The sequence below is a fragment of the Rhineura floridana genome, chromosome 1 (genome assembly GCF_030035675.1).
Source record: "Rhineura floridana isolate rRhiFlo1 chromosome 1, rRhiFlo1.hap2, whole genome shotgun sequence".
In the NCBI taxonomy this organism is placed as follows: Eukaryota; Metazoa; Chordata; class Lepidosauria; order Squamata; family Rhineuridae; genus Rhineura; species Rhineura floridana.
The window spans coordinates 188,098,878-188,121,400 of NC_084480.1; the positions used below are offsets into that span (position 1 = coordinate 188,098,878).

The 22,523-nt window shown below is 40.4% G+C and overlaps 1 protein-coding gene across 7 annotated transcripts in view; it reads right to left on the reverse strand.

The window, feature by feature from the left end:
- DNAH5 (dynein axonemal heavy chain 5) overlaps window positions 1–22,523 on the reverse strand; it is a 196,844-nt gene that overhangs the window by 39,431 nt on the left and 134,890 nt on the right. For all 7 annotated transcript variants that reach the window (XM_061589366.1, XM_061589341.1, XM_061589331.1 and 4 more), the window contains 14 exons: window positions 21,414–21,586; window positions 20,577–20,707; window positions 19,376–19,529; window positions 18,521–18,788; window positions 13,948–14,179; window positions 11,560–11,674; window positions 11,156–11,332; window positions 10,196–10,399; window positions 8,302–8,481; window positions 6,919–7,056; window positions 4,732–4,867; window positions 2,659–2,975; window positions 1,252–1,407; window positions 7–189 (listed from right to left, as the gene is read on the reverse strand). In XM_061589366.1, the coding sequence (XP_061445350.1) occupies window positions 7–189; window positions 1,252–1,407; window positions 2,659–2,975; window positions 4,732–4,867; window positions 6,919–7,056; window positions 8,302–8,481; window positions 10,196–10,399; window positions 11,156–11,332; window positions 11,560–11,674; window positions 13,948–14,179; window positions 18,521–18,788; window positions 19,376–19,529; window positions 20,577–20,707; window positions 21,414–21,586 (2,564 nt within the window). The remainder of the gene's footprint in view (window positions 1–6; window positions 190–1,251; window positions 1,408–2,658; window positions 2,976–4,731; window positions 4,868–6,918; window positions 7,057–8,301; window positions 8,482–10,195; window positions 10,400–11,155; window positions 11,333–11,559; window positions 11,675–13,947; window positions 14,180–18,520; window positions 18,789–19,375; window positions 19,530–20,576; window positions 20,708–21,413; window positions 21,587–22,523) is intronic.

The window sequence follows — 22,523 nt, forward strand, 5'->3', positions numbered from 1 at the left end:
ACCTACCTGTTTTTCTGTTAGGATGACTCTCCCTAGAAGCTGATCTTCGAGACCCTTCATTGTGACAGTAAAATCAATAATAGAGGTGCGAGCACTAATCTCAGGGGTATATGCTGGATTTGGAAGCTTGGTGGTAATATAAAGTCTGAAGCCATTCATTACATCCATCTCTTTATCCCCAACTTTAACCTAATTAACAAAAACAATTAGAGGAGCAAAAGAGAATTAGAAGCTTACAAGTTTTATTGTACGCTTTCAAACATCCACTGGTTATTTATGGTGCAACACCTAGCTTCTATTGTTTTTTACTTAAATAAAGCACTATTTCATATTTCAGAACAATTGCCATTGAAGTAATTATACCTTTGTTAATGCAGCACACAGGAAAAAATGTCGTGCAAAGAGTTCATAACTAACAAGATGCTAAATACCTAATGCTGTCTTCCCCTCCCCACCAGGTAACATAAAACCAGTCCTTCGCAAAGATATGTCTTGGCATAAGTCGAAGGGCAAAAGTCAAAGGGCAATAAGTTAGTTTCTGAAACTAATTTATTTCTATATAGTCTCTCAAATCCTCATTCAGAATGGTAAAAAATAGTTTTGACATTTCTTGTGTGTAAACCCTTGTTAATTGATAAGCAGGCAGCTCAACACAAGTACACAGTAGCAAGTTCATAGGGCTATTTTTCCCAGTTTTTGAAAACTAAAGGTTCCTAAACAATGATCTGTGGATCACTAGAAGTTTCTTGTGCTCTTTCAGGTGACTTCTGAATCCTGAGATCACGGTGAAAATAAAAGAAAAAAGTGCTGAAGAGCTGGAGACTCTCTTACAAGTTTACACCACATGCTGGAAGAGGTCACCCACTTTTCAGTGTAAACATTCCAGCTAAAAAGCAGCTTGAATCTTCAACAGTGCAACTTGTTGCAGTGAAAAAATACAAAGAATGGAAAGAATGGAAATATGACTAATGGAACAAAATTGAGAGCATCTTTTTTCCAGAGTGGAAAGCATTCTCCCATTTAACTACCTTAGGGTAGGAAAGTGTGGTAGACCACGAAGAACAAGTAGTCTTTGGTACAGCAAAAATTAAAGACCATTGATGTACAGGTTAAAAGTTCAGGTTAAATAATTGGTTACTTGATTGAGTTACTTAAGCTCAAAGACAGGGTTGTGATTAGAACACGTGGAGCCTAGCATTATTTTGACAATGGACTCCACTCTTTGAAATGGGGATACTTCACTTCCCTCACCTTGTACATAGAACCTGTTTTGATAAAGTTTTTTTCCAATACGTTGTCCAAAGCTGGATCCAGCTCTTCGCCAACATCTTCAATTAACAGTGGCCTCCCAAGAGAAAGGCTATCCTCCAAGTGGTTTCTAAAATACTTGTGGTTTAGAGAAGTGATCTGAAAAGAGAACCATCTTGATCATGTATTATGCTGTTTGGTCACCAGGAAAAAACACCACATCCCCCTCCATGCTGTTCTCTTCATCCAGTTCCCCTTCTTCACACCAGCAAGGTTTTTTTTGGGGGGGGGGATCATGCATGGTAGGGCTGAAGAAGTGAATAGCGTCACATCAAGTTTGGCCCTCTGCTTCATGCTATATGTACATTATATGCAGAAAGAAAGTTAGCCTTCTATTCCAATAGTGTTGCCAATTTACAGTATAATTCAGTTTATTGCACAATAGCCAATCAGGCTTTTTGCGTATACACAAAACAACAACAATTTGCACATAAAAAGACAGAGATTAAAAAAAAAGAATAAGATCAATGAATTATATAACCATACAAAAATAGTACAAAGATTATTTAAATGAATGCATTAATTAAATGGCTTTAGGAACGTAAATTATTTCCAGAGGGAATAGCAACTTTTCCTCCTCTCTAGGGCTAGTTTAACATATTTAGCAACCTGATAAACCACACAGAAATCTGTTCCTACCAATATAAATACCATTTCATTTAAAAAGGTATTATCTCTGAAACCAGCAATAAGGGGAACAAGGTATCGAATTCTTAAGTCTGAATATAGAGGACATTCTAGCAAAAAGTGAACTTTGCCCCTTACCTTTCAACATCCAGCAGGGCAATATCTGCTCATCCTGGCCATTATATCAGCCCTTAACCTCCATCAGCTGTAGAGTATTAAGTCAGCATTTGATTATATGCCCGTTAAGGCCATATGGACAGATAAAGGCCAAATATGGGGGCAGTTTTCCAGAGGTAAAATGTTTGTACAGCGTGCTAAAACAACAATTAGACACCAATGTGGAAGTAGCCTGGAAGTCAACACAGGTAAAATGCCTTGTGATTTCCAGATGAGCACCACTCTAGCCTTTTGTCATCACATAGGCCACTGAGAAGCCCAAGTTAGAAATAATCTGGCAGATCTTGGTGGGCCATGACGCCGATCCTTTATCCTCATATGTCATTAGGACAGGGTGGGGAAGCCTGTTGAACGATTATCTTAAACCAATAATAAATGGCTGCTTCTGGGCTAACATTTCTACTGCTGATTTACAAATGCTTCCACATTCATTTGTAGGGCTCATATGTTCGTAATTCAACTGTTATTTTGGAATGTGTGATGTACACTATGGGTTGCATTTTCATCACTGCTTACCCTAATGAGCAAGAATTGAATCTAGTTTACCTGCAGTTCATTCATGGTTTCCTTGTTTTTAATCCAGATCTTGCTTTGAGTCTGTGGATCAATCAGCAAAGGGTAACGAGCTGCTTTCGTGACAATGATGCCATTCTGTATAGAGAGATCATCATTTGGCAGCCCTTGAAGGTTCCATTCACTTATCGTGGGGGCATCAATCAGCATCTCTGTGAGATTTAGATTATTTCCAAATGGGATTTTTCTGATTTTCATTTCTTTTTGCCAACCAGTTAACAACAGATTTCGAAACTCTTGGTTAAAAGGACCAGAATAGGACAGAAAGGCTGTGGCCAGCAGCACATCCCCTAAATTAACAGAGAAATCACATTTGAGGTGTGCTGAAGTATTGATGTCAAAGCACTGTTGAGAAAATGCACATGCTTGCAGTGAATATAAACACAAAAGTCCCTGGGAAACAAAATGAGAAACTAAGATTTAAACAGCCTCTCTCACACTATTTATGGGAACATCTGATTATTGTTCATGCAGAAAAGAAAGCACAGGAGAGGTGTTTGTGATGAAAATAAGCATTCTGGCCAGTGCAAGTGTTATATTCTCATTACATGCATTCATACTGAAGCAATAGCAGCTTTAAGCCTGGTGTATTAAAACAAATTTGCTTTAGAAAATGTTTGCATTACCCACATTGCATACAAAAATGTGTTCATCTGGACAAATTCGCACTAAAAATGTTCATGAGGGTTTTTTTTTTTAAAAAATTGCAAATTGCTACAGAAATGTGCAGAACTAAATTTAAGATTGGAAAAATGAAAAAAATATATTTAACTAAGTCCTACACAGAATAGGCCTATTGAAATTAACGAACCTCACATCATGTCCATTAATTTCAGTGGATCTATTCTGAGTAGGACTAGTACTGAATACCAGCCAGAGAACTGAAACTGACAGATTCGTGCATTCCCAGTGGAGTCAAATATCTATTTATACTTATGCCCCACTCTTCCTCCAAGAGCTCAGAGTGGCTTGCGTCTGGTTTTCTCTGGTCATTGCCCAAGGGCTGGCTTCATGATTTCAGGGACCCTGGACAAGAAAGCATCACCCCTTATTGGACAAGAAACCATCAGCATTGTCTGTGATATAACTAAAAGGGCAGCTTTACTATTCTCTGTTAACAATGCTGCCTACTCAGCTACATACATACAAGACCACCCCCTTTATATTCTACATTAATTCAAAATGCCAGCCTATGTACATGCTCATCATCACCAGTTCGTACATACTATGTACAGGATGTGCATAACAAAGAAAGGGGAGAGGCAGGATATCACCCTTTTGTTGCCTAGATTGTGGGAATGACAAAATGGATACTGCCAAGCATAATTAAAGCAAAAGATCAAAGACCCTGTGGTGCTTTTGGAGGTTTTGTAAGGCTGCCTCAGATAGGTCCCATTTCAGCCCATTCAATGTGCCATTCAATGAAGCTGGTCAGAAGTTGGACATCCAGGCAGCTTCAGAGGCAACCCTGTTTGGCTTCAGCAACAGACCTGCATCATTTCTGACTTCTCAGGACCACAGAAAGTCTCTCCCACCCCTCAAAAAAAGTTGTTTCTCTACATCTGAGTGGATATGAAGGGGAGGAGTGTGTATGAGGCTGCGTCTTGCTCTCCTCTCATAATGAGAGCAAAATGAACTTTAATCACGCCCTGTGAGAGTGGATCAGTACTGTAAACCTGTTGCTTTAACAATGAAGCCAGCCACTGCTTTCCAAAAGAATAACACTTTACAAAATAAAATAAAACAATTGCAGATTTAAATCAGAAGACTAGCTATATTAACCTGTTAGCTGTTTTTAATACTGGAGTCCCGTGACACTTAAGAGGGCTACCAAGTGTATTGTGATAGGAGCTTACATAAGGTCAGCTCTAATTCATGCCACCAAAGCTGTGTTCTACTCAAGCTACTGCAGGACTCCCAGTTGTTAATACAAGGCTTGGAAAATTTCCCAAGCTACAGAACAGGAACACGAATTACATTCTTCCAGTCCATATTTGGTGAAACATAGACATAGACAATTTTACAGAGTGCTGAAATTCACCTTACCCACAAGTCTTTTTGTTTGGGCAGCAAACTCTTTACTTTGATCAGTCCATCTCTCTTTCTCACCAGCTAACCCACTAATAAGACTGGAGGCTGTCTGCATTTTGTGCCTGCAGCGTTCTGCATCCTCAAGCAATGTCTGCCAAAAGCAAAAACTAGCACATGAGTGGAAGAAGCAACTTGGCCTGAACTCTATCCATAACAGTGTAACTTTTCTGTATATGGTGTACTGCAAATTATGCACTCCCCACTGATATAAACAGTCTATAGCTTTTGTTAAAATTAAACATTTTGGATGCATCTGGATTTACTCCCTACATATACTTGGGATATAGGTTTCATTGACATCAGAGTTCTGGCAAAAAGACATTTCAGAGTTGTCAGCCATAGTACCATGAATCCAGATTGCACACAAAGAGACATTCTTGCCTAGCTTTTCAGATTATTTATATATTTAAAGCATTTTACCCCACTTTTCAGCCAAAAAGGCTCCCAAAGCAGCTTAGATAAGATCTATAAAAACAAGACAGTCCCTGCCTGCTGGTTTACATTCTAAAAGGCAAGACACAAAAAGAAAAACAGATGAGGAGGAAAAAGGAAAACAATCAGACTCAGTCATTCATTCTTAAGGTTACATAGTAGTTTTTATATGACCAGCTGGAATGGAAACAGTCTAGGTTCAGGAGGAACCAAACAGAGCGGGGGCTCATCTACACAGTGGCTTATTGTGCATTTGGTGCAACTCACATCTCCTTTAAATTTGCATGGTTCACATGACATTACCAGCAACCAGAAGCTATCATGCAGTTTTCCCCCTGTAAATCTGTAGTAACCCAATCCACTGATAATAGAAAAGTGGAAGAAAAACCATCTCCACTGCGCTGGGCTCCTCCTTGCAGATGCTTTGTTCCGATGCTTTTAGATGGGTGTGTCAATCGTTCCCCTCTCCACACCCACTATCTCCTCCTCCTCCCTTTGTTTCTTTTATTTCATGTAGTCTGACAAGCAACTTGCAGTTGCTCTCCTCCATTCTGCTGGCCTTTTTCAGGTTGCTGAAAATGGTGCCTTTATTTTCTTTTTCTCCTAACTTGTGCGCAAAAGCATAACAGTGCTCAAACAAAGATTTGTATTTCAGCTGTATCCTATCAGAGAAAACACAGATATTCGCACTTCCGGGGTTTTTTTTAAAGGAACCTACTGCAGCTGTAGAATAATAGACTGAGCATGCTTGATAACCTTAGCAACCAGAGGGAGTGGAAATGTATAATTAGAGAGCGGGGCCACAAGGAAAAAGCGACACTAATCCTCCCCACAAAGCCTGCTTATGTGAATGGGAAAAGGCGATTAGCAGCTAACTTTTGAACAGGAAGTGCAGACAATGCAAATGAAAAGTGAAGGTAAAATAAGTGGTCTTCCTATGAAGAAATGCTCCCATGTAGATGAGCCCCAGGTCTCCAAGAAAAGCAAACAGAGTGGGCCCTGCTTCCCACCTCTCCTTCTGTTGCAGCCAAATGGAATGGTTGGTGCCATGTGACAGTTGAGAGAGGAAAGAGCCTGATGGAGTTCATCTTTCAGCAAAGCCAATGGAGTGGCCCTGTTTCCTGTCTCTTCCTTTGCTACAGCCAGGTGGAATGACTACTGCCAGGCGAAACATCTTGAAAGCATTCTGTTTCCTACTGTTTACTGTTTACTTTTGGTTGTTGTTGTTGCTTTTTTTTAAAGACTGTTAACTATCTTCATCAGCACTATGCATCATCTGGGAACATGTATCATCAGGAAAACTAGAATTGGTGTTTCTAAGGCAAGGGAGTCACCATGCAATTAGTCTTGCATACAAATTTGTACATCTTATTTAATGGGTAGATAATAATGTTACACGCCATCACTTTTTAAACGGTTGAAATTAGTTGAGGGCACCTGTGCAGCCCCAGCTTTGCTGCCATCGTGCCCCATCCCCATCCAGGTGAGCACTATTAGGAGTGGGGGCTCTGCACCACTACTGTAAGCCAGGTGACCAGCTTTACCAAGTGGTTGTATGCACACTAAGTGCACCCACTGCTTAGAGATGTTTGACACAAGATATTTTTGAAACATTAAGCATTTATAAATGCTTTTAACTAAACTAATGGTAATGTTACCACCTAGTAAATGGTTGTCTGTATGAGATGCCACATTGGCACAGCCACATACCTGTTTCTCCCTCATGGCCTTCTCATACTCAGCCTGCACAATATCCAGCTCAGCTTGCTTGGCATCCAACTCGGCTTGAGCTTTCTGGAGATCTAAATTGGCAGTGGTCAGACGGTTCTCTTGGACTGCCAAGTTAGCCTAGAAGTCACCAATTCACACAGGACATGTTTTATAAATGCTAAGCAGAATTGCATCCCTTACACAAAGCCATTTTCTGAAGAAGAGACAAAAGAACCTCTTCTTTGCCCCTCTTTTGAAAGAACGAAACAAAAACAAAAAAGGAATGTAAAACTGCCTACATATGATGAGAGTAACTATGGATAAATGCATGTTTAAGGAGATAATAATACATCTGATACAGTATTACAGTATTAATGATCCTGAGATGCCACACTGCTTTAAACAAGAGACTGTAACCCAGTGCTTGGAATAAACTACTTCAGATTAACTAATTCACTGAATTAATTAAAAAATCTCTGAATTATGCCTGAAAGTAGTTCCTATAATTTTGAGGTGAAAACTAAGTTCCTTTTGTGGTGGAATGTTGGCTGATGTAATCAAATTTAATTTTAATTTAAATATATATAGAGTTTCATCTACTATTTTTATCTGAAAAGTGTTGCTGCTGTTTAAACCTAAAGAGCATAATTGTTGGGGAAAATAAATAAAACAATTTTTCACATTACACTGTGTGTGTGTTTTGATGTTTTCTTAGTCTTCTTAAGTATATTTTATACTATAGCAGAGCAGCTTGCAAAATTCTGAAGGCTGCAAAAAAAATGCCAAGGACGACATGAATGAATTGTAAATTGAACTGGATTTGAATTTGTTCCTTTCTGGATGAAGTGGAACTATAACAAATTCCGTTTTTGGAGGGAATGAACCGGAACTGGAACTAATTGTTTTATAAAATGAACTTTTCGAGCACTGCTGTAGCCAGACTTATATATGAAATGGACTGCGTGGAGAACATTTTTAATGCTCCTCTGTGGAATAATAATGTTTTTTAAAAACTCCTTACAAATAGAAATCCAGCACATCAGGAAGATGGATTCCATTCCAACATTCTGTCTGCCGTGCTAGTTTATACTTGTTGCAAAAAGATACAGAGGAACACTTAAGAATGTGCTAAGAAAGTGGCACAGTCCATTCTGCCATTCTGTGACTAATTTTCTGCATATGAAGCTGTAGCCTTAACTGAAGAAAGAAAGAAAGAAAGAAAGAAAGAAAGAAAGAAAGAAAGAAAGAAAGAAAGAAAGAAAGAAAGAAAGAAAGAAAGATTAAGATAAATAATCAACGTCTTGTACTGTGTGTCCAAAGACATACGTAACAGCTGATCTGGTTTTACTCCAGTTTCAGTCTTGCCATGTTATTTGGGCTTACCTTTAAAGGCAGGACTTCCTTGTTGATAGCAAAAAAGGCAGCCATCGCTTTGGTCCATGAGCAAAGACCAGCCACGTTTCCACAAACCCTCTTAGCTGTCTCAATGTTGTAGTCCCCCATTTCAATGTATGGACTCAAGAGTTCCACTGCTTCTTCATTAATTGTATCTTTTGGAAATTGCTAGCGATATCACAGAAAAAATAGTTGAGTTTCACTGACTACCCAAAATGAAACAGGTTGTGACCATCCTAAATAATTCTTTATGTGCGATCATGCAAAGAAAGAAGAAGAGCAATAGTGATACGAACCTTGGGTGTCTCCATATTGGGTCTAAAATAGTATTCCAAGTCACCAAAGGCTATTTTAAAAGCTGTGGCCAAATTTGCTTCATTCATTGTACTTGTGAAACTGTTTTGCTAAATTGCATATTTCCCTATCTACCTTATTTAGATTCTAAGTACCATGAACAACATATTCTCCTTAAGGTCATGCTTTTGTAATTGCTAGGTAGAAAACAAATACTGGTTTCATAATCAACAAGTTCATCACTTCCTCTAGTGTGATGTATGTGGTAATTTGGATACACTTATAAATACCTAAACATTGGAGTGTTAGATGCTTCTAAATCAGTCCTGGATCCTATTTTTTCCTGCCTAACCTCCAATGAATTCCCCCGACTAAGGCCTTCTTTGTTCTTTTTTTCCTAGCAAGTCTAGCTTGTTCTATGAGAGAGTCTTGGAAGCAGTTTTCCATTTGAGCAAAGTGTCTAACTGGCCTCCTGAATCATCTTGTTCTCTTTTACTGCATCTACATTACAATTACTCCAGCTCTGTATTGCATCCTAAGTTCTTGAAGTTTACACCTTGCTTTGCAAATTAAACTTTACACATTGCTTTACATCAAAAAACCCTATTAATTCTGTAATATTGCTGTCTGTATTAATAAAACCTTGGCTATTTAGTTTACTTCAGCCACAGTCTTCATTGATATTCCAATTTAATAACTGGGAATTGTTCGTCCTTCATGCATCTTCATTAGGCCCTGGTTTACAGTGCTTCTGTGGGAATTAATTGGGGGCAAAATCCTTAGTCATTCACTGGGAATACAGCAACAACTCTCACATGAAATGCTTTGGTGGTAAATGGATATGTCTTGTAGACAAATATATAGGTAGATCACACATACACACACACCTTAGCAGTGAAGAACCTCCAGCCTGCAAGCCTAATTAGACCTGTCAGAGGGCCTAATTTGGCCATGAAACTGTTTTCCCCAAACCACATACACATCATACAATCGGGAACTTAAAGAGCACTCCCAGTTTTTCCTTACCAAGCGGGTCTAGCTGACAGTGCTAATCAGCTGATCAGCGATAACAGTAAGCCCCTTTGAAGTTGTCCATTTGCAGACACCATTTGGATTCAAACCATGCCTATTAATGGACATTTTTCATCTTCATACCAGCCTTTGCACCAGATAGTTTTGCTGGTCTGTTGACACAAAATGTCCATTAGTAGGTGCAATTTGTTTCCAAACCATGCCTCCAAATAAATTATAGCCAGGCTCACTATTAGCCCCAATCAGCTGACAGCAGGCCCCTTTGACGTTGTCACCCGATGCCATAAGGCATGTAGTGAATGACAGATGGGAGGCCCATTTTATTATTTTTTTTAGCCCTGAAATGCAGGGTAAAAAGGCTGTAAATACATTTGGGAGAAGGGACTTTGCTGGGGGCAAGATGGGAAAGTCTTTGGTGGCTGGATTTGTCTTCCAGTTGCCTCTCGCCTAATGTAGACAAGTTTTGCCTCCAAAAATGCACTGAATATATCTTGTTCTGACACATCAGGTCTGTACACATCCTCTGGTTTTGATCTCATCAATGCTTTTGACATACCTGCAGATTCTGTAAGAAGTTTCCTGCTGTCATCAGTTTCAAGGACTCCTGCCAGGAGGGAATGGTGCAGTTTTTCTCCACGTCTATTTTGACAGTGTTTACCTTCCTCTGGAACAGCAGCAGCACACAGTCCATGATACGCATGATAAGATGAGGTGGTCGACCTAATGTGCGGACAGTGGCAATGTCTGCAGGCTTGATAGTCTAGGTTATTGGAAAAAAGACAAAAGTGAAGAGGCGCCACAAAACCAGCTAGTTTTGTGTGTGTGTGTGATTTTGCCCCTGAGATAGTACTTGGGCAAGAGACTGAGAGCACTCCCTCTGCAGCCAGCAAGAAGTGAATCACTAAACCTGCAGTTACTTGAATATGGGATCTTCCCAGACCCTATGAGTTTACACTCTAAAGAGTATCATCTTGCAGGTTCAGGGAAGGTCCTGCATTCCAGTAAATCAGGGGTGGGGAACCTCTGGTCTGGGGCCAATGCAGCCTTCCAGACCTCTCTAACTGGCCCTTGGTACTCTCTCAAACTGTATCTCCTGTTCAGCTACACCCCCTTTTCCCCACCAGCCCTGCTTCCCCACCCTCTTTGAGTGTTTCTGCCTGGTTGGAAGTGTCCTTGAACATTGATAATACCTCCTGCTTGCATGGAGGGAGCCTAGAGAAGAGTGTGTGAGTGTGAGAAACTAGACTACTGTACAAGGGTAGCCTTTACACCTGCAGTGCCACCCACATTTGTCTCTGACCATGCCCACCACTGGCATGTGGACTTGAGAAGGTTGCCCAGAATTTAATGTGGCCCACCACTGAAATAAATAATTTTGTATTTCTCTTCCTGATGGGAAAGGTAGGGTGTATGGAAGCCTGCTCCCAAGTTCCAAGTTCTTGCTGGGTAAAAATCTGAGAGGTGATAATGTCTGAACCGGGCCAAAGAATGCACTCTCCATATGTCCAGCATTAACCTGCAAAGCAGCCTCTGCCTCTTCTAAAGCAGGTCTGGCAGCCTCTAGTTTTTCTTCAGCGATAGCCTTGTCTGCTGAAATGCTGTCTACGATAGCCTGGGCTTTGTCTTTCACTTTCTGTACTTCTGCCTTCACCTTTTCAGCAGCCTGTGCTTTTACTGTGACTTCTTTTAACACCTATCGAGGAAATCAAACACCAGTGGGAAAAAGGAAAGTAAATGGAAGAGAGCTTTGTCATATATTTGTATTGCCATATAAATATTTTCAGGGCAAAATATTTAACATTCTGTCCCTGAGTTATTGAGGCTCTGCATATTTCAATAATCAAGCAGTGAGATCCCATAGATTCTTTTTCTTCAGGACCTTCCTGTCAGCTAAAGAACAGAAATAATAGCTGTCCTTACCATGTCAGCTTTTTCATTGGCAACCTGGAGTTCTTTCTCCTTGGCTTCCAGCTCTTTGCTCAGAGCAGCCACTGATTCAGAGGCCTCTTTCAGCTTCTCCAATCCAGTATTCATTCTGCATTTTAACATTCAGTCATTTACTAAAGAAATACTAGCAGGATCAAAGCCCCCAAAAGGCACAAACATCTTTCACAACCAGATTAGATTAAATGATTAGCATAAACCTCAATTAAATTTCACAGTTTTGATTTTCAATACACAGGGCAATGTCCAACTGTCAGCACAAGGATTTCCACTTGTGCAATGGAACTTCTCCCCCCTCCTTCCCCATGTGCACCCCATACCCTCCCCAAATATGCTCCAGAGGGTTGGGGGGGAAACACAGAATAGATGTAGGGGGCATGCAGGAAGAGGAGAGAGAGAGGAAATCCTTGAACTTAGTTGGATACCTCTTAGAGAATATATATTTGTGGGATCTTTATTCTGTCAATAATCCAACAGCAAACTGGGGGCAAGGGGAGGGAGAGAAGTTGTGCACAACAGATAGACACACACCACATTTCTCTGATAATGTACAGCTTAGTACCTTCACCACAGTCACACAAGGAAATATAGCAACTGTGCCCAAACAAAACTATTATTTATACCGAAAATCTGATGCCTGGATGGCACCCAAAGCAATGTGCAATCAGTCAAATCATGTACACTGTAGTGTACATTTGACATACATGATATACATTATGTACATGCAGAAGTACAAAGAAACCTTTAGGAGAAAATCCCAAGGCAGAGGAAAAAAACAAAAACAGCCCAATAAGGACTGAGGATGTTCAGTAGTCATGGAATGCTGACTGACTGTTAGGAGGGCACATAGTATGATGACAAATTTCAAACTTCATAAAGTTTGCAGATGAACAGTTGCATATTATGCACACTATTCCAAATGCCTGATTCATGCTGCAATCTTATATCTTCTTGCCTGGGAGGAGCACCCCACTGAACCCAGTGGGACTTACTTATGAGTAGACACGTGCAGGATTGCACTGTCAGAGTTCCAAATGTGTGGAGTGCAGAAGGGGGTATCTTCTTAGACCTTATACTGGTGCTAGGGAGGCAACCTTGGTATATTGTCTTACAGATGCCTGCTGAAAACCTTTTTATTTCACCAAGCCTACCAAGACATATAATTTAGACATGTATGTTGGTTTTCAAAGTTTTACTGATTTTATCTGCAATTATCTGTTATTAGGCTGTGTGTAATTGTTTTTTGATGTCATTGTTTTGCAATGAGTTTTATGATTAAGTGGTCTATAAATAAATAAATATATCGAGTATGCATAAGCATTGTTTTTAAATTTGTTTTAATGTTTTATTGCTTTTAAATGTTTATTTTATAGCTTTTAAATAAAAATAAAATATGCATTTATTTTATTTTTAATTGTATTGTTTTGCCATGGATGCTTGCGCTGCCCTGGGTTCCCTTGGGAGGAAGGGCAGGATGTAAGTTTAATAAATAAAATAAAAATAAGTTTGGGACAGATTCTGCTACCGTGATGCTACAACACACACACACACGTGCTCAAACACACACCTTCATTCTATGCTGAATATAGAAAGCTGCCTTATACTGAGCCAGGCCACTGGTCCATACAGCTTAGTACTGTATTCTCTATACAGACTAGCAGTGGGTCCAGGGTTTCAGGCAGGGATCTCTCCCAGTGCTACCTGGAGATTCCGGGGATTGAAACTGCATGCAAAGCAGATGCTCTGCCAGTGAGCTACTGAGCTAAAAAGTGCTACTGTCTTATTGTCATGGATGCCCTTTAAAGCATTGCCCTCCTCTCAGCAAAGCTGCCTTCTTATTCTTCCATTGAAATGTTCTCAGAGCCAATCTAGGTATTTGTCATGAAATGGAGGGGAGAAGTAGTGGGCAGAGGATGGCTGCATTGTCCTTCCACCAACAGTTTTGCTCCAAGCCACTGCAAACACTTGTCTGGGAACCACCACTACTCAAATCTGGGGAGCAACAGAAAGGGGAGAAGAGTACAAGGGAAAAGCAGAACACAAGGGGAAAGTTAAAGACCCCTTTCCTGCAAGCCCCCTCTTCTCCCCAAATTGTGCTTTTGATGGTAGACACCTGGGGATGTAGTCAAGTAAGTCCTACTCAGAGCAGGCTCACTGAAATTAATGAACCCAACTTAGTCATGTCTATTAACTTCAGTGGGTCTACTTTGAGTAGGACTTGCAGTGAATACCACCCTGAGGTTTCCAGTTTAGCCCTGAGTGTGACAATTCAGAGTATCCCAAAGAGATGTAGAACCGGCTATTATGCATGGATATTTAGAGAAGGGTAACTGAAGGTGAAAATGTAAAAAGCAAACTCTTCACCTGTTGGCCAAAGTCTGCACCTCCTCATGTTTTTCTTTGTATATAGCTTTATAGCCCTGAATAAAGGACAGATAGGACTTGGGGGTCACATGCGCAGACCGACGGTATCTCTGGAAATAGTCCACACACTTCTCAGCAACTCCATCCTGGAAGGAGCCCATGCACTGCACCATCTCTTTTTTTATCTCGGCAGTGCAATCAACTTCATAGGATGACAAGAAATGTTCAGACACTAAAAGGAAAAAGAAAAGACTGAACTTCATTAGTGTAAAACGCTAACATCACGAGTGGGGAACATTTTTCAGTCCGAGGGATACATTCCCTTCCAGGCAACGTTTTAGGGCAGCATGCCAGTAGTGGGCAGGGCCAAAGGCAAAAGTGGGCAGAGCAACAAATATACATTTCACCTTTATACAGTAGGCCAGTTTCTACACAGACTCCTCTCTGTCCTCCATCCAGGGAAGCAAGAGGCATTATCAGAGTTCAAGAGCACATTCCAGCCAGACAAAAACACCCAGGGTGCAAAGCAGGGCCAGATGGTTATTGCTAATGACATAAATCCACAGGATTGGAACATTCATTCATTCATTCATCCATCCATTCATATCCCACCCTTCCTCCCAGCAGGAGCCCAGGGCAGCATTGATCAGATAACAGATCACATAGTGTTAAGGTCAATACAAGGCACTACTTGGCATGCCTACTCAAGTATTGTCGCATGACATGCCCCCTAAATTCCCTTAATAAATACAGGGCATGATTACTTGTGCTGGACTTTTATCTCATCTTGGGACTGGGCAAGCAAGCAGGCACTCCTATGGGTAGGCTGTTTAGCAGGCTCAGTTTGTCTGTGCTTTCGTAGCTAACAGTGTGTCCATGGCAACAGAGGGAGGGATGACTCTGCCAGGTCCTCCTCCAGCCCTGCCTCCGACATTCCCTCCTGGGCTGAGAGTGGACCAGCTGTAGGAGACTGGCTTGGCAGTGGATCAGCTGCTGAGGGTGGCTCAGCCCCTCATCCACATCAGCCAACACCTCAGGAGAGGGGCTATCAGCAAGCAGATCACGGAACCCCTCCCCAACATCCTCATCCACAGTTCCCAGACCACTGGGCCCCTTCCCTGGATCCCAGACCTCCTCCTCCTCAGACCAGTCCTGTCAAGAGTTCTCCACGAGGTTCATGACATTGGGAAGAGTTCGGAGGGTCAGATACAGAGGCCTGGAGGGGCTGAGGTTCCCCACTCCAGACTTACAGGTTTTATGCAAGAGACAAGTTGCCGGACTTCCCAGGAGGATCCCTCCGCCTGTGCAGCTCTGAGACGGGCTCCCGTCTTGGATGAAACTTTTTCAGTTTTAAATTCAGTCAGAAGGGTCTTTTCTGACTGGGGATAATTTCTTCCGGATAAGGAAGAAACGTGAGATTTCCCACATAGCTTTGTTGTGATTGTTGGAGTCTGGAATTCGTCAGAATTGTCTGTGAAAGACAGTCTTCCAGCAGCTCAGACGGAGCGAGGATTTCTATGCTAGCTCAGCTGAATAAGTGACCCGTTTTTTTTTCTTTAAAGAATAACGGATTAACAGGCAAGTATCCTCCTGTCTACGCTTATAACTTTCTTATCTATACAGCTAAAGAGATTTGTCAAAGTAACAGCAATTAAGATAACCTAGGTGAGTTAAGACTTTCCTTTTTTACTCACGGAACTAAGAGGGAAGAAAATAAAAATAGCCTAACTTTCTTTTATTGCAAAAAGCTGACATGGAAAATAGCATTTTAAAGATTACACGGATGAGGGATTTCTGATTGGAAGAGAAAAGAAAAATCTTTTTGATTTATAAGACTTTTGTGTAATATATGTCTGGGACTATTTTTCCTGATCTACTTTTTTTTTTTTTACGAATCTGCTCATTCTCTCTGCTACTAGTTATTTGGACACTGTGAACTAAAGCTGTTTTTGCACTTCTGGGCATATAAGAGATAAGGGCTGTCTAGCGTGTGACGCCAGTTGGTTGGAAAGATTAACTCCTTTGTAACTGGATAAAGAAATAAACTGCTCTTTGCTTGGGACATTGAAAATTGAAGGAGTTTTGTTCCTTTGGCTTTAAGAATGACAATTAAGAAGATCATGGATGTACAAGAAGGGACTTTATCTTTTGACATGTTTCAGAAAATAATGAATGGGATTAACTCAATAAAACAAGAACTGAGAAATAATAGACAAGCGTGGAGAATTGAATTTCATGAAATGAGACAGGAGCTGAAAGAAATTCAGGATTCTATGAGAAAGGAGAATAAAGATAGATCTGGAAAACCAAAAAAGGATGAAAGAGAAATTAAAGGCAAGGTTCAAATTATGGAGATTGGATTAAATATGGATATGAAAAAAGATTTGGATTTCCTGGCTGTGACAGATCCTGGAGACAAATATTACAGTTTGGAACTCAGCGCTGTCCCTGAAGGAATTGAAGAGATTGGAGATAAAGATATTATCGGTTCAAAAAAATTCCTGGACTGGAAGGATTTGATGGAACTTGAAATGGAGAAAGTTAACAGAATTAATCCCTGTTTTGTGTCAATGGAAAGATCTTCAAGAGATGTACTAGTGTATCATGTGGAAAAGAGGAACAGAGATGCGGCTTTGCAACAATACTTCAGTGATACGTTCGGAATTGATGGCAAGAAAATATCTGTGATGGAGGAAATTCCTATCAGACTTTTATTATATGACTATGACAGTAAGATTTTTGGGTGCGTAAAGATGGAAGATGGACCCAATAAGGATAATGACAGAAGAGCGATTTGAAATTACTGGACTTAGTAGACTTGATGAGTTGGATTATTTGACATGTTTATTTAGAAAAAAAAATTGATTGACATATATCTCAAGGATTGGAAACTTCTCTGACTTTTTGTGGAAGATTAAAATGATATGATGTTAATGAGATTTGAAACCAACTAAGATAACCGCTGGAGGAAGGTGATTTTATAATCTATTAAGAGATAGGTTTGTTATATATTATAGATTTATAGCTGAATTATGACAAATCGGAAGTCAATATTTTTATATATTTTTTTCTTTTTTTATTGTATTAGTTATTGATTTGTGTTTTTTTCTTTTTGTATTGTTTTGGTTTCGAAAATTTGAATAAAAATTAATTGAAAAAAAAAGCAAGAGACAAGTTGCCTTAGTGGCTTTCCCACGATCAGCCATCATTTAAGGGACCAGTGTTTGCTCCAGAATCAAATTGTGAGGGAGACAGGGATAACTCAGCCAGCTCCTCCTCTTACTCCAACCTTGTCAATCCTGGACATTATCCTGGATCCATCCTTGCCCTTTCTTCCCTATTCTCTTGGGTCACTGTCAGGGACCTCTTCTCTCCTTCCTTGTCAACAATCAGTCCCAGACTCTTGACAGCTGCCTCCAACATGCATGCCTGGTAGAGCTTTGAGAGCTCTGTTTTCTCACAAGGCACCCCCCTGCTCAGATGCACAGACTCTGTTTCTGGCACTACAGTGCATTTTTAATTTTCCCCTAGCAATATCACATTGATACTATATACTTGCAACATCCGTATTTTTTAACCCAATGGCAGCCCTGTAACCCTCTAAATTACTGAAATGCCAAGTAACTTGAGTAGGCTCACAAAATTAATTGCTGTACTTATATATTTGCTGTCTGTTTGGGTAATGATTATTTTCCATTTTACCAGTTATTATTTCTGGCTTTTTAAAATTTGTATGTCACAGGGCTCTTTGATCATAACCCAGAAGCAAAATCAGTTTAGCACGTCTTTCTTTTTGCTGGATAATCCTCTTTTGGTAATTACTGGGTAGTTATACTAGCATTCTTGTCTTGATGGGATTAAGAATCCCTGCGCTGAGAGAACAGGTAAGTGGGCTTTATTTAATTCTTGCATTTAAATTCTCACATCAAGGCATTTGTTTTAAGGAAAATATTCAGCAGTGCACTAGGTTTTATAGATGCTCTCTCATTCACTAACAGTTTCACATGTAGACTGATCAAACCCTCTCGCATTTTAAAAATAAAAGATAAAAGGCAGCAGTCTTAGGCACGATTACTTAGAGGTTTCATCAAAATGCAAAATTTCCTAGTAAATGTGTTTTAAAGACATGTTGAATCATCCCAAACATTTTCAGAACCTGGTGAAACAACTCTTTAATATATTGTACAAATGGGTTTGGGGCAGGTGTGGATATAATCAACATTTCAACTCAGTCTGAGAAGTTCTTCAATATCCTATCAAATTTTGGTATAATTTTATTTCAAAAATTATGCTTCCAAGGAAGTTGCAGCCTAATTTCCAGGAAGAGAACCTGATGTAAAGTGAATCTGATTTGCTATAGGTGCAATCCTTCTACTGCTGAAGCCACTGGCAATGTCACCATCTATTGGAGTGATGAGGAACCTATGGACCTCTATATGTTGTTAGACTCCAAATCCCATCTTCTCTGACCATTGGCCATGCTGCCTGGGGCTGATGGAGTCCGGCAATATTTGCAGGTTCTCCATCATCTGATCAATAGTAAAAGATACAATAACAGAGACTCTTGGCTCACCTGCAACCAGAGCATCTTTGGGCCAGCGGCTGAACCAGTCTATAGTACAACCAGAAATAAGGGCAGGGAACTTCAGAGCTCGGTTCCGGAATTTTTCACCCACTGGAGAAAAGCAAAGAACTACATGCAGGTTCTGACGCACTCGAGTCATGAAATAATCATACAAGTTCTCATTGGTTGGAGGCCAACGTGGATGCTCCTTCTTCATAATGGGTATGAGGTCACCAGTGATTTCATCTATTTCATCCCGGGCAAACAAGTTGGAAACCTTAAGTGCAAAAACACCTTTTTAAAGAAGTGTAAACTGATATATTTTAATTACAGCCATCCATCAGAATTTCCAGTTGATTAATTATCTGCTATTTACCTGATTAGTAATTAATCCATATATTACCCAAAACTCAACAGAGGTATCATTTTGTGATACTGACAGCAGAGTACTAATTGTTAAAAAATCTTTTATTTTTCATTCCCGTTATACTACACGCTAGATATCCTTAATAAATGAATACGTGTGTGCTTCTAATAAGAATCTGCACCAATTTACTCCTAGTGATTAAATTGCATCCCTCTAACAAGCCAACTAAAGCTTTAGAGCTTGATCCTCTGCACCTTTACTCAGAAGTAACTTCCACTGTACTCAGTGTGGAAGATTTCCTAGTATGTGTACTTACAAAAGCAGCTTTAATGGATTACTCTACAATTAAAGTTTATTGCCCTTACTTTAAGCAAAGCACCTAACCCCACTATCACCCAGAAGCACTCACTCATCAATTCCCTCCCTCGGCTGTTTGGTCACCAAGGGAAGAAGGAAGGCGTGACTAAATAAAAGCTGAAAGGATAGGGATATCTTACTTCTCCGGAAGACAGGACATTGTTCATGTACTCCAAGAAAGCCTCATCTTTTATCTCATTGTCTGTAAAAATGAAGGTGATTCCTTTTCCTTGCTGTCCAGCAGTTCTATACAGATGCTTCAGGTCTTCCATCAGGTTGGATGTGTTATAAGACCTACAGAAAAGGCAAGAACAAGACCATTGGCATTTAAACCTTCCTGGCACTGGCAAAATCTACACTAGGAAGAGGGCCTCAAAGCAAGCACCATTTTACTTGCCTGTCTTTCCATTCAATTTCTTGTTGTTTTAATGCCTAAGTCCCTTTCAGCTCAGTGGGATGTTTTTCTAGGTAAGGGTAGATAGGGTTACAGCCATGCAGAGCGATTCTAACCATGTCTGCTCAGAAGTAAGCCCTATTAAATTAAACCTGGCGTACATAGCTAGGTATAGGACTGTACGCTGAGACTGCTATCTTAAACACACTTACTAGAGAGTACACCTCATTGAACACAGCAGGACTTGGAAGAGGAGGGCACAGCAGCTGAGAATTCTCTTAAGTTGCTTGTTACCTTTTGGGCACTTGGGGGCAAACTCTGAACAGTGCTGCTTTTTGTGTGGTGGTCTCTTTGTCAGTTTTAGAGCCCAGCAATCCTTCATCTCACCACCTTCTGGAGCTGGGCCTGAGCATGCCATAGAGCTGTCAGGGCAGAGAAGGGATGGTCTGGGTTCTTCACCTGGCTTCCTGATGCAGAGGTCCCTGCTGGTAACCAAGAGGGGTAGCTGGGAGGCAGCAGGGAGGTTGGCACAGTGTGGGCACAGCAACAGAGCCAATCTGCCCTTGCACTGCACCAATCTCCCCACCACCTCCCCCCTCTCAGTTACTGGCAGTGACCTCCACATTGGGAAGCCAGGTGAACAACGCTGCCCCACCCTGCTGTGCTAGCCACTACTGCATAGAGTGCAGGTGCTGGTTTTGTTTTGTTTTTCAGAAAGAATGCTGTTTCTAACATGAGAACTACACACAGAGTTTTCTTTCCTATTAGTACTTCGTTTTTGTTTTTACAAATTAAATGTCAGATGATATTCTGACCCAGCACCATCTCTTTCTTCACAGGAAACGTTTTTTAAAAACAAAAGATCTAAGAAAGATCTAAGTGGCGTGAAGAAAATGCATAGTCTATTATTCCAAATCCTTAAAACACATTTTTGTTCTATAGCCTACCTTGTTAATGTGATCTGGAACATATCATAGCCAGCTATAAATGAGGCCAGTTTAGTCAAGCTTTGCTTTCCTGACCCACCAACTCCAACAAGCAGGGCATTTCCACGGGGGGTGCGGATTACACGAGAGATCTGCAGAGCACAGAAACACCTGTGGTTAACTACAGACTTCTGACAACAAAACCCTAAACAGGCTCTTACAATGGATTCCCTGCAACTGCCAACTCTGTACTGATTCAAGAGGCCTTACCTTGATGCTTCATTGGCCCTTCAGCTAATCCTAATCTCCAGGTCTGGTATTTGGTTGCCTGACAAGAAGGGCAACATGGCACACACACCCCATTCCATGTACGGAAACTGAATGGACTGGCAGATGAATTTTAATTCAGCATTGGTGAACTGACAATGTCTTCCACCATATCTGAGTGCAGCAGACTAGGTTAGGGGTCACGGTGGGGATCCAGCTCTGCTCCCAATATGTTTCCACCACTCACTCACTGACTGCTCTGCAGCCTTCCCCAACCTGGTGCCTTCCAGGTTTTGGATTGCATTTCCCACCATCCCTGACCACTGGCCACGCTGGCTAGGATTGATGGATGATCTAGTACAGAACATGTGGAGGGCACCAAACTGAGGAATGCAGTTCTAGAGCATGTAAATATAGAAGTCAAGTCATCAGGCCTCCATCCAAAACAATCTAGCCTTTTTACTCTTTCTGTTTGAAGTATCACCAGATACTTGTATATATGAAACTGAAAAATTATGCTAGCCTAGTTCACTTGAAATTTTTGGAATTAAGAATTTCTAATATGAAAATGATTGCCATGCCCATCAGTACCTTTACTAAATGAATCATAGCATCTTCAAAAAACACCAAGTCCATTCCGGCCCCACGGATACTCTCATTGTATATTTGCAAGAATATGTTCAAACGGTCCTTCAGGTGATCAAAAGATTCAATGGGCTCATATATTTTAGGCATGTCAGCCTCTGCTTCCTCTGGCTCCTCTCCTGTGATAAAAAGGACAAGTTCAAATTAGGTGAGCTTTCTCACTACTCTGTTTTTATATATCTTCTAATTAGAAGGTCTTTTCTTGCTCATGAGAAATTGAGAAAGGCACCACTCATCCGAACAGAACCTCCTGTTGACGAATATTGATGGCAATAAATGTAACAGTAATAGAAATGATAATAGTGATGAGTGTAGAGACTACTAGACTATTTCAATCAAAATTTAAAGTGATTGATAAAACTAATTAACATGGATTTGGTTTTTGAGAAAATATTCAGTTCAGGACATTTAAATAAGGAGAGCTGTAGGCCACAATCCTATCCCCACTTATCTGGAACTTACTTCTAAAAAGACATGTATAAGATTACACTAAGTACCTAACTTTCCCACTGTAGTCACATGGCCATTATGTTTTATTTCTGTATTTGCAACAATGTATTAGCTCAAAGGTAACAGGAACATTATGTCACTGCAGGAATAAGAACATTTATCGCAAGGAATAGGTATCTGAATGTGCTTTTAGTGGTTTTGTGACTTACTGCATTAATCCTATCCAGTCATGTGCGACTGGTGAATTTGATTGGTCTGGATAACTCAGAAACTTATGCTCGAGTCTGTTCTTCCAGAATGCTGTTTGTTGTACAGAACAAGTATTGGAACATGGTTTCTTTGGCTCGGAAGTTGTTGTTTGGGGCCATTTTTCCAGAATAACTTTTATTGCCAAGAGCAGGTATTTGAACATAGTTTTTGTTGATCTTTTATGGATAATTCTATGAATACCATCTAGTTATGTGTGACTGGTGAATTTGATAGGTTTACATTGCTTGAAGGTTGCCATTCTGGGCCATTTCTCCAGCATGCAGCTTACACCCTGGAACATGAGACATGGTTTCTGTGGCTTTTTGTGGCTTATTGCACAAAAACTAGTCACATGTG